Source organism: Lactuca serriola, chromosome 5 (genome assembly GCF_051521515.1).
Source record: "Lactuca serriola cultivar US96UC23 chromosome 5, Lser_US96UC23_V15, whole genome shotgun sequence".
Taxonomy (NCBI): Eukaryota; Viridiplantae; Streptophyta; class Magnoliopsida; order Asterales; family Asteraceae; genus Lactuca; species Lactuca serriola.
In genome coordinates this window covers 291,309,572-291,322,161 of record NC_136412.1, presented here as the reverse complement: position 1 = coordinate 291,322,161, position 12,590 = coordinate 291,309,572, and the positions used below count along the sequence as shown (strand labels likewise).

Here is a 12,590-nt window from a genome sequence, read left to right as displayed (position 1 = left end):
TCCTCATATCTTTCCGCATCACTTACCGACAAGGACTCCCTCTGGGTGAAATGGATCCACTCTTATAGACTTCAATTTCGAAACTTTTGGGATGCCCCACCTAAAAGCGACATCATAGCGGGCTGACATAACCTCCTTCGTATGCGTGAAAATATTAGAAACTTCATTGTATTTCGGTTTGGTGATGGTAACACAACTTCTGCATGGTATGCGAACTAGCATTATGTTGGTCCCCTCTCTCGATTCCTTACCTCGTGTTATTTACCGAGCGGGTTTCTCTCTTGATGCTACTGTAAGAGATATTGTCTCTGGTGATAATTATGTTAGTCCTCATCTTTTGTGTGAGTTCATTGGTTCTTTTAGCAACTACCCCCTCCATGTATCTCCTATTCTACCCCTAATAAACTCTTGTAGCTTAAGAAAGTGGGTATTCGTATTCCTTCGACCTGAGGAGCCAGATGTTGACTGGAACCACCTTGTGTGGTTCCCTCAAAACATCCCCCGACATGCCTGCATTTTATGGGTTACCTTTAAAGATTGTCTCAAAACTCATGATAGAATCCGTACCTGGGAGCCCAACAAAAACCTATCTTGCAACTTTTGTCATCTTTACCGTGACTCTCTCAACCACCAATTCTTTGAGTGTTCATATCCATCTCAGATTTGGCATGAGATGATAGACTTGATAAATCTCAGCAATGTTCCCGACAAGTGGTTTGACATCATCGACTTTCTCAAGTAGGCCAAGAGGTAAGTTCATTTGGTCTGTTATTCGTCGTTTAGTTCTTGCAGATACTGTCTACCATATTTGGATTGAAAGAAACAATAGGATCTTCAAGAATAACAGAGGACCTTATGAAACTATGTTCAAGACAATTATTGATGATGTCCGCTTGAGACTCATAAGCCTCACTCTCAAGGCCTCCCCAAATGCTACTAAAGCTAAGATCCTTTAGAGGCTTCCTATGAAGAATGACGATATCACCACTAAGCATCCACCTTGATACAAGTTGGGGCTAGCCCACTTGACTAACAAAGTGTCTAACAAGGAGTTACTAACAAGGAGGTCATGAGTTCTATTCCAGACATATATTAACCCGCCGTTAAAAAAAACACATGCCTTGACTTTGTGTCCATTTTTTTTGTTGGTTATGCTTTGTATTGAAGTTTAAAGCATGTTCTTTTCCTTTTTAGATCGTTATTTAGTTAGTTAGGTTGATTTGATCACTGAAGCCTATCTCAAGAGACTTTATCTTTTTTTATAAGTAGGGTGTCATCAGGCTGCTATTGAATTTATTTGTTTTTATTAAAAAAAATTTAATAGAGATATCGACATCTTTTACCAAAAAACGGTATTTTTTAAATCCATGTAGTTATACAAAATAACAATTTCGACCAGCATATCACAAAAATTGGTCTATTTGGATTATTTTTCAAGTGTTAATGGGTAATCAAATAAGTCGGATTGGTCAAAACGTTTCTCAAAGTATATTCAAATACTAACGACCAAAATCATTATATTAATTAGAATATTAGATTATACCTTACCGGTATACCTTTTTTTTTTTCATAAATCTACCCTAAATGCTAAACATAAAGATTTCCAAGTTCTGTTTTTGTTATGGCAAGTTCAAAGAAAGAATTTCCTTTTCATGCTTCTTGAACACAAAAGAACATATAAAAGATGTCGATACAAAACTAAGGATTTCATTTTAAGTCGTAACTTATAAATATTTTTATAAATACTAATGGGATAATGGACTACAAAAATGATGGGCCTAATTTTTATAAAATATATCAAAAATTAAAGCCTGCTTTTATCTACTTCATCGATCAATCTCACTAAAGAAGGTTCTTTTGGTTCCAATCCAATCCTCAGCCGTAGATAACAAAATTAGCATAATATTCTTCCTTCTGCGTGTTATTCGCCATTTGACCACCACGATAACGCGTAGTGATCACACAACAATCGATCAAAAAGCCCCGAAAGGAAACCCAAAATCCTTGAACACAAAGCAAACGCACAAGTTTTTGTGAGCAAGAACGAGAAGTTGTTTACAGGGTTTATTGGATTTTTCTTTTTTGATCGCCAATTTCACCATGAGTTTCCTATTCGGCAAGAAGAAAACACCCGCTGGTTCGTACGCTTGATCCATGTTTTATATTGTGTATTTATTCAATTGGGTTTGTGTTGGATCTAAATGTTATTGTAGGAATCTGCAATTTGTTTAGTACTATGATGATCTGCTATCGAATTTCGTCAATTGGATTAGGATCGTCACTTTATATACCCTGATCGTAGAATTTACTAGTCTTATTTAGGTTTATTCATTGAATTTCTGTTAATTGCTTGAATATGATATGAATTAGGTCAAACCTCAAGTTGGGGGTAAATGGATTAGGTGAAACATAGAGAATTAATTCACAGAGTAGAAGAAGTGCGTTTAAGTATATTTTTCAAAGTCGTATTGGTTTCAGTATGATTACTGTTGATAAAAACTAAATCAATCTATTCTTCCAGTAGTAATCATGGATTTTCAAACTAAGAACTGTTGCTTAGGGAGAGAATGGCTGATTTGGAACAATCTTGGGACTTGTATTTTGTAGGAAATTTCAGTTTCATATAGTAAACAACTTCCCACAATGATCAATTGATATGGTTAAATTCACTATTTTCGGTTGATAATGTATTTATAAAATCTTTGGGTTTTTGGAAATAAGATATAATTGGCACTTTCAGAGCTCCTGCGGGAGAACAAGAGAATGCTTGATAAATCCATAAGAGAAATCGAAAGAGAAAGACAAGGTTTGCAGACACAAGAGAAGAAACTGATTGTAGAAATCAAGAAAAGTGCCAAACAAGGTCAAATGGTAAGTTTGATTCTAATGATTTTATTTATTTGACTCTTGAACTTTTTCTAATGCTAAAAATCTCGTGATATTTTTGTAATCTCTCTCTTTTTTTTTCTCAGGGAGCTGTGAAGGTGATGGCTAAAGACCTTATAAGAACACGACACCAAATTGAAAAGTTTTACAAGCTTAAATCCCAGCTGCAGGGTGTATCCCTAAGAATTCAGGTATATAATTAAATAATAATTAATTTTGTTATTTCTTAAGGGTTATTAATTTGAATGTTTGAGCAGACATTGAAGTCAACACAAGCAATGGGTGAAGCGATGAAAGGAGTGACAAAAGCAATGGGCCAAATGAACAGGCAAATGAACCTTCCATCATTGCAGAAAATAATGCAAGAATTTGAGAGACAAAATGAGAAAATGGAAATGGTGAGTGAAGTCATGGGTGATGCCATTGATGATGCTTTGGAAGGCGATGAGGAAGAAGATGAAACCGAAGAACTCGTGAGCCAGGTTTTAGATGAAATTGGTATCGATATTAACCAAGAGGTAAATATTTCACTTTGTCATTTTAAAAATAGATAAATGTTTTTTTTAATTATTATTTTTTTTAATGAAATATTTTGAAATTTGCAGTTGATGAATGCACCTTCGGGGGCTGTATCAGTCCCGGCTGCAAAGACGAAGGTGGCGCAAGCGGAAGCACCGGCGGGGGCGGGTGATGATGGTGGGATTGATAGTGATTTACAGGCGAGGTTAGATAATTTGAGAAGAATGTAACTATCATTATCATCATTATCATATTCACAACTTTAAAAAAAAAAGTATTTCAAATATATGCTTTGTAAAAATTTCGGTCGAATTTGTGAACGTTTGTGTCGATTATGGTATCAAAGTTTGTTGCAAATATTTGTCATTTTGAAAATTAAATAAAAACCATCTACGTAGCCCCATGGTAGAATTGGTCAAAGTCTCAAAGATTTGAATCTCTGCAACAACGATAAGGTAGACTATTTGTTGACTCTAGTCTCTAGGCTTTTATATCAATCACCTAGCGAAATGATGTGTATCTAATGTGTTTATCTGTTGAGTTGTCGATATCCGGTGAAGACAGATGATGTCAATCGATTAAATCAAATGAATTTAGTCTTTTAAGGTAGGGTTGTCAATTTATGACACTACACGACACGAAACGAAATCGGGACGAAATCAAAATTCGAATTCGTTTTTGTGTCATGTTCGTGTCAAGTATAAAAAACACGATGTCGTGTCGTGTTCGTGTTTACAAATCCACACGAAATTGACACGATTGAGCATGTGTTTGTCGTGTTTTTCGTTTTTATCATGTTATATATTATTAAATATGAATTAAATAAAATAATAGTTATGTAATATTATCTTTGTCGTGTTGTGTCGTGTTGTTGTTCTTTAATTGGTTCGTTTTCGTGTTAAGGAAAAAAAAAACACGACATCGTGTCGTGTTCGTGTTACAAAAAACATTGTCGTGTCCGTGTCAGACAAAAACACGACATGACGGCCTGATTTGACAGACCTAATTAAAGGATGGAGATAAAACATTAAAACCATATTTATTATTATAATTTTATCAAAATATCTAAGGTTGCCTAATATTTAAAAATTTGGGCTTTAATAGTTTTTTTGTTTGAATTATTTGGATATTTTAAATGTATTTTCTAAATTCGTAGATCTAAGTGGTAAAGTAGGGGTGTGCATGGTGCGGTTTAATGTCAAAACTGTAAAATGCACTAAACCGCACCGCATGTGCAATTTGAGAATTTCAAAAACCGCAGACTGCACCACGAAGGTTTTAAACCACATTAGTGGTGTTGTGCGGTTTGAGGCGGTTTTAATGCGGTTTGAAGTATTATGTAATATGTTGTTATGTTGTCGTAAACAATATTATGATAAACAGAATACCAGGTAAATAATTAGCACAAGTTTTTGATTGTTAGTATAAAGAGTTATGTAATTATATCAATTTCAAATCAAACCCAAATTTAGTTAAATACTCGATTTAAGATCATCTGCCAAATTTCTACATTCCAATCATTTCGTCAAGGAACTAGAAAATTGGTAGAAACTGCAATAATTATTCTCCACCAATCATTTCGTCAATGACACAAACGTCAAATCCATTTACTTGATCATGAGGCGTTTGCACGCGACACACGTCCATAGAGCATAACACAGTCTCGAGGGAATAATCATGTACGACGAATGTCCATAGAATGTCATTTAAATAAGTTTTTCTTTCTTTTTCGTTTATTTTGGATTTTTTGTTTTTTTTTTAATTTTTTGTTAAATTTTTAAATAGATGTGTTCCGTTTTAACGTTTTTAATTTTTTCATTTTTTTTAAATTTTTTTCAATTTTTTCTAAAGATTTTTTTTTCTTTTTGTTTTTTGGTTTTTTTAATATCTTACTACATATCGGTTTGAGTTTTAAACTAAATATCGGATTGAGTTTTAAATATTTAACAATTATATAAATGTTAAATAAAAAGAATATTAATGATCATAATATTTTATGTTCATATTTTTTTTGAATTATATTATTTTTTGATGATAAAATTTTGAATCATATTATTTTGAATCATAATATTTTGAATCATAACGATATTATTCATCATATATTTTTTGATCATATTAATTTGGATAATAATATATTGAATTAAATAAAGTTTTTTTCAATACAACATTTGGATCATTATATTTTTTTAATCATTTAATTTTGAATCATAAAAAATATAATAATTAAAGATCATTAAGATTATGTTTGACATACTAGCTGAAAAGTTAGTTGTTAGCTGAAAAACTGTATATTAAATAAAAAATCTACCGATGCTAAAAAGTTAACTGATAAAAAATGATGTTTGACAAAACTAACTGAAAAATATAAAATGACATAAAAAGACATTTAAAAAATTATGTTTCTAAAATTAGTTAAAGGATATATTTGAAATTTTTAAAAAAACTCATAAAAGCTAGTCTAACTAGTTTTTTAAAAAGCTAGTTTATAAGCAGACTTATAAGCTACTTTTTAGCTCTTCAAACATCACAACTTAAAAAACTCAAAAAATAAGGTAGCTTATCAGCTAGCTATGACGCACCAAACACAACCTAAATATTTATGATATATATATATATATATATATATATATATATATATATATATATATATATATATATATATATATATATATATATATGAGAATTACTAAGAGAATAAGTTGTTTAACAATGCGAATACGTTCAACCTTACAAGAATATCGTCATTTTCAAGCATTCTCGTTAATTATTTTTTTTTTTTTCTCACACATCGTTATTCACTCATTTTCATTCTGATAGAATACGACCCAATAAAACATTCTGACATAATATAAGAATAATAATAATAAGTGTATAACAAACTTATAGACGATTTAATTAATGATAATGTGTGTTAATGACAATAGTTATGTAAGATTGAACGTATTTATATTATCAGACAACATATTTTTTTTATCATTCTCATAGCATACGATAGATGTACAATAATTAATTATAATACTTGAACCTAACTTTCTCTCTCTCTCTCTCTCTCTCTCTCTCTCTCTCTCTCTCTATATATATATATATATATATATATATATATATATATATATATATACACCGCAAATTGTACCGCTAAATATCTAAACCGTATTTTGCGGTGCTATGTGATGTGGACGTTTATGGGTGTACACGGTATAATGAACGTTCCTAATAAAAGGTAGTTTGAGAATGTAAAAGATTGAAATGAGATGGTTGGATATGTTTTATGGAACTGTTTTCTTAATTAATTGTTTGTGATTAAAATCACTAGTCGTTTTCTAATATATGCTAGTAAGTCGGTTTCTTACTATTTTTGTCACGACTACGTTTCAGTTTTTTTATTAGAAAAAATCTTTTCTAAAGTTATAGATGGCGATATTGTAAAAACTTCAAAAAATTATTAGGTATACCATATGAGAATAAACTACCGTATGTTTTATCAATTACATTAACATTTATTAATGTTTTAAAAATTGGTTTGAAGCGGTCGGTCGAACCGGTTGGATCAGAAGTCGGAGAAGGGGACGGTCAACTAGTATCGGTTTTATGTCTATTTTTAAACAAGAATGAACTAGCTGATTTTTACAAAAACTCAGTTGAATCGGTTAAATTAAATTGGTTGACCCTGTTAAGTTGAATAAAAACATATGAAAATAAATTATTTTGTATAAAAATTTTTGGTGATTTTTCATATCTATTTAGATTTCTTTAAATATAACACATGGTAAATATTAATAAGTTTTTTCATGCATTTGTGTTCACCTAAAACTATATTTTGTTTCCATATTATACTTTATTTTCATTTTATGTACAAGGATTGATATACAACTTATGATTATGTATTTTTATATGTATGTAGATTGATCTACAACTTCCATTTATGTGTTTTTGGTGTTCAAAATTATGGATGTCAAAATCTTGATTTATGTGTGTGTGTAGAAAAATAGAAAAATTATGAAAATTATAGAAACCGTTGACTCGACGGTTGAACCGGTTAAACTGGGAACCGACCACCATACTTGTTCAATTTAAAATACCGGTTTTTAAAACATTGACATATATTATTTATTCAAATTTTCAAAATTTATTAAGCTATCAGATTATACTATTCCAAATTTAAACTGATTTTGGCTATTGAACTTATGGATGTAATCAAATCGAGCCAGCTTGTAAGATGTACGAAACCGATTTGAAAAATACTCAAAATCAACTCGGTTCAAATCGAGCTATTCAAGCATATTATCGAGTCAAACTCGAGTATTGGAATACTCCCCCGGTGAAACTAACAAAGTCACTTGAACTTAGTTATATTTATACTTTTGCCATTTGTTTTATTTATCTTTACATTATTGAAACCAGTCAAGTCGCGCCGACGAGCTTAATCATAATTCTATTGCAATTAATGTTTCTTTTTTAATAATTAATTGAGCCTAACCGAACCAAGCTCAAAATATCTCGAGTCGAGCTTAAAATATAAGGCTCGAGTCAAACTCAATTTTTTTGTTATCAAATCGAATTTCAAACATAACACTACTCAAGTCAACTCGGTTCGATTGGCACCTTATTAGACCATAAACACTCAATATTGAAATACACTTCAAAACATCCTCTTCGAGCAACAAAACCAACAGCCACCTTAATTCAATATAATACCTTACGCAATGAAGTTTGTACATTATATGTTGCATTTAGTAATTTCTATCTTGGAAATAAAACATGGACATGGAGCCACATGCCGACGCGTTCCTCTCTATCCATTTTTCAATTCATCCTGGTGGCGGCGTTGGAGGCGGCAGCTCCACCACCGGAGCACGGCAAAGTGGACAGTCAGTGTGAGAGTACAACCACATGTCTATACAGTAAACATGAAAACAGTGATCACACATCGGCAATTTTCTCACTTCTTCCCCATCTTCAAAAACCGATAAGCAAACGGAGCATTCAGTGTCGGAATCCAACTGGTTTTTACTACCTTCCTCTCCTTTCTTGTACTTGAAACTTGACAATAAGCATATGGCGGAGCCACCGCGGGAGAGCGGTGGAGACATGGTGTTGGTAGGATTTCGCCGGCGGCGAGAGAGCTGGTTTTCTTGTGAGCGGCGCTGGTACTGGATGGTGCACCATCGGACGATGATGAGGTTGTAGAAAGCTAGGACGATGGCTGCGGTGGCTACCACCACGAGACCGTAGTACAACATGGGGATGTTTGGCTTTTGAGGCGGAAGCGACGACGCTGGCGGTGGTGGTGGGGTGGTGAAAGGTCTTTCAACATTTAGATAGCCTCCCATTTAATTTGGACAAGAAATTGTGAAATTGTATGTACTATTTTGGTGGTTGGGGAAAAGATGTGGCTAAGAAGGGTGGTTTAGTTTATACTCCTTAGTCCTTACAAAATGGTATTCGTATTTTTAGAACAATGAAATAAATCGATACAATAATAGAATGAATGATTGATGTGACAAAATAGGCTATTATGACGTTTTATTATATTATTGATTGATACGTAAAATCATGTCATCTGAACATGATATTTGGTATTATATATATAAATGAGATAAAATCATAAAATTCTAATATATTTTTATTATAATATATATGTGATACCATTTTAGGTTATTATTCTTTTTTTACACCTTGTCATCATGGTTTTAAAACGTGCCTCTTATTTTATAAACGACAAGATTATTTTGGTCATATAATCACAAATAGTAAAGGCTTAGATCAATACATCTTGTATCAAAGAGACCTTGATGCTCCCGACTGGATTGAGGGGATCTTGATTCGATATCACCAAAAAAGCCAAAAGGCAGGTGAGTCTCAAAAGTCAAATTACATTCTTTATAGGGTCAGTCCATAGGTGTCAGGACGACTAGACGACAAACTAGACGATCTTCTTAGTCCTCAAATTAAATGCATAATGTTGGAGGGAGTGATGTCATACTTATCACAGTCTACGTAGACGTTTCGTCAGCTTTGTCACACTCTTTGTAATTTTTGTTATTTTAATGACATGGGTTGCTACACTTGCCATAATATATTTTTTTAATTAATTAGTTTAAAAAAGTAAACATTTCAAACATTTTATTTGTTTCTAAAACTAAAATTTCATTAACATCAAAAAAAAAAAACATACACTTACACTTAAAAAACAAAACACATTTGAAACTAAAATAATACACACTTAAACATAAAAAACGTAACACACTTGAAATTAAACTAATAAATACTTAAACTTAAAAACATAACATACTAAAAAAAAAAAATTAAATTAAAAGACACTGAGTTTAAATTTGAGCAAATTTTAGAGACTGTCTCACAATTTGCCAAAACTCAACAAGCAGAAAATGTTTGTCAGCTTCAACATGGTAAGCCTGAAGAGCATTCGTTAGCAAAATATTTTCATTTTCACCATTTCAGTTTCATGTATCACCTTACGAAACACATTTGGAGAAGAGTTGATATTCGAGGAATAGGGGCTTAACTGTTGTATGTTTCGGCGACCTTTCCCTCAAAAACTACACGAATTGTTGTTAAATTGGATTGAGTCTTCTATTACATCATTCCATGAACGAACGAGTATCATCTCTTCTTCAGGAGACCAAGCACGAGTCATTTTTAGTGATGGTGTTTAGAATAATATGAAAAATAAGAAAGTTAAGAGAATTGAATTAAGAAGATTTGAACGGGGTGAAGAATAAATAAGAATAATGGTATTTATAATTGAAGATTATTTGAAATTAAAAAAAACGGTTATATTTTTTAAAAGTATGTATTTATTGAAAAAAAGAATGTGAGTTCATCGGTAAAAAAAATAAAAAATAAAAAAATTGTTTCTCTCATCGGTGAAATTGTTTACTCAGAGAGCAAGAGAAGAGATTTTGTGGAATGATTTCCAAGTAATTTATTAATCGACTGGTACATGGTTATATACACAATAATATCAACAAACTTCCTAAGATACAGGTTACAACGATAAACTAGGATCTGATAACTTATACAACAAATCTTATTAATTAGGATAAGTCTTATCCCATTAAGCTCTCGCCAACACTCCCCCTCAAGGTGGAGAATGGATATCCACCATTCCCAGCTTGCTTAGAGAGCTTTCGAAAATCCTTCCACACACAGCTTTAGTCAGCATGTCAGCTAGCTGTTCACTTGATGCTACATGAGGCAGTTTCACATTTCCCTTTTCGAGGTGATCCTTAATGAAGTGTCGGTCGATTTCAACATGCTTGGTTCGATCATGCTGAACCGGATTGTTGGCCATTTTTATTGCTGATTCATTATCACAATACAATTGTATAGGTGCCTTCAAGACAATTCCCAAATCAAGTAAAATTCTCCTTATCCACAAAAGTTCACATATACTATGTACCATTCCACGAAACTCCGCTTCAGCACTTGATCGTGAGACCACTTTTTGCTTTTTACTCCGCCAAGTTACCAAATTGCCCCCTACAAATGTAAAGTAACCAGAAGTGGACTTCCCATCCATTCTATCACCTCCCCAATCCGCATCTGAGTACCCGCTTACTTCTAATTCTTCATCAGTTTTCACATTTCGTCCAAAGAACACGCCTTTTCCAGGAGATGATTTCAGGTACCTTAAGATTCGATTAACAGCACTCATGTGTTGTTCTCCAGGTGCGTGCATGAAACGGCTAACCACACTAACTGCATATGTAATATCGGGTCGTGTGTGAGCTAGATAGATCAGTTTTCCTACCAGTTTCTGGTACCTTCCCTTATTTGTTGGTACTTGACCTTCCTCAATTTGCAAGTTATGATTAGTTTCAATAGGAGTGTTCACTGGTTTACAGTCGAGCATTCCTGTTTCAGCAAGGAGGTCCAATATGTACTTCCGCTGGCATAGATTTATACCGGCTTTAGACTTGGATACTTTTATGCCTAAGAAATATTTGAGGTGACCTAAGTCTTTCAGTTCGAATTCTGCTGCAAGGACCTTCTTTAACTTGTCGATTTCTTCACTATCATCCCCAGTTATGACCATATCATCTACGTACACGATTAGTGCAGTTACCTTTCCTCCTCTTACTTTAACAAAGAGAGTGTGATCAGCATCACTTTGTCGGTATCCTGTTTTCTTCATGAAGGTCGAGAATCTCCCAAACCATGCTCTGGGAGATTGTTTTAATCCATATAGGGCCCTTTTCAGTTTACATACTTTCCCTTTACTGTTTGTTCCCGGTGGAGGGTCCATATACACCTCTTCTTCCAAGTAACCATTCAAAAACGCATTTTTTACATCAAATTGTCTTAATGGCCAATCTCTGTTTGTAGCAATGGAAATCAACACCCTAATTGTGTTCATCTTGGCTACTGGGGCAAAAGTATCACCATAGTCAATGTCGTATTTTTGTGTGTACCCCTTTGCAACCAAGCGAGCCTTGTATCTGTCTATATTCCCTTTCTCATCCAATTTTATGTTGTAAATCCATCGGCATCCCACCGTCTTCTTTCCCTTCGGAAGACATACTAACTCCCAAGTCTCGTTCTTTTGTAGTGCCTCCATCTCCTCATTCATTGCCCTTTTCCATTTCTCATCTTCTAATGCTTCGTGTACATCTCTTGGGATCACAATGTTGGACAGTTTCTACACTCGTAGTGCGTGTGACTCTGACAAACGATGATGGGATACAAAATTCCCAATGGGATACTTAGACCTCGCTTTAATATCAGGTACATATTGCTTCTTTGGTTGGCCTCGGTTAGTTCTCTCCGGATACCGTCTTTCGATTATTTCCTCCACATTGGTTCCATGTACTGTGTCCTCCAGTTCTTCATCATCATGCATAAAATCACTCAAAGAACCAGTGTCAAGAACGACATCTGGTGTGTTAGTATCTGGTATGTGTTGTTCAGCATTCTGGCTAGATTCAGGTTCTTCATTCATGCTAGACTCTGGTTGGACATCGGTACCAGGTGTGTCTTGACTTGAATTTACACACTCTGTATCATGTTCTTCATTCTCTAACTGAAAGCTTGAAATTTCTTCATAAAATTCGTGGGTTTCTACTTCTGCATTCTTCTCCCCCTGAAGAGAACACCCATGACCAAAGTAAGGAACAGTTTCATTGTAACATGGACCTTATTTTCAACTGTATCCAAACACCGATACC

The 12,590-nt window shown here is 33.5% G+C and overlaps 2 protein-coding genes across 2 annotated transcripts; one reads left to right on the top strand and one right to left on the bottom strand.

The window, feature by feature from the left end:
• The first annotated feature begins 1,934 nt into the window (after positions 1-1,934).
• Positions 1,935-3,825, top strand: VPS2.1 (SNF7 family protein). Its single transcript, XM_079002860.1, has 5 exons — positions 1,935-2,137; positions 2,741-2,871; positions 2,973-3,077; positions 3,144-3,404; positions 3,492-3,825. The coding sequence occupies exons 1-5, from the start codon at positions 2,101-2,103 to the stop codon at positions 3,633-3,635; spliced, it is 678 nt and encodes a 225-aa protein (XP_078858986.1). The 5' UTR covers positions 1,935-2,100; the 3' UTR covers positions 3,636-3,825.
• A 4,388-nt stretch (positions 3,826-8,213) lies between these two features.
• Positions 8,214-8,735, bottom strand: LOC145050629 (RING-H2 finger protein ATL52-like). The gene has a single exon (XM_078998851.1). It carries the CDS (start codon positions 8,733-8,735, stop codon positions 8,214-8,216), a length of 522 nt encoding a protein of 173 aa, XP_078854977.1.
• Positions 8,736-12,590: the final 3,855 nt, after the last annotated feature.

Coding starts and splice junctions, on each gene's coding strand:
- LOC145050629 (XM_078998851.1), bottom strand. CDS start 8,735: ATGGGAGGCTATCTAAATGTTGAAAGACCTTTCACCACCCCACCACCA.
- VPS2.1 (XM_079002860.1), top strand. CDS start 2,101: ATGAGTTTCCTATTCGGCAAGAAGAAAACACCCGCTG. Junction 2,872..2,972: donor GTGCCAAACAAGGTCAAATG/GTAAGTTTGATT, acceptor TTTTTTTCTCAG/GGAGCTGTGAAGGTGATGGC. Junction 3,405..3,491: donor GTATCGATATTAACCAAGAG/GTAAATATTTCA, acceptor TGAAATTTGCAG/TTGATGAATGCACCTTCGGG.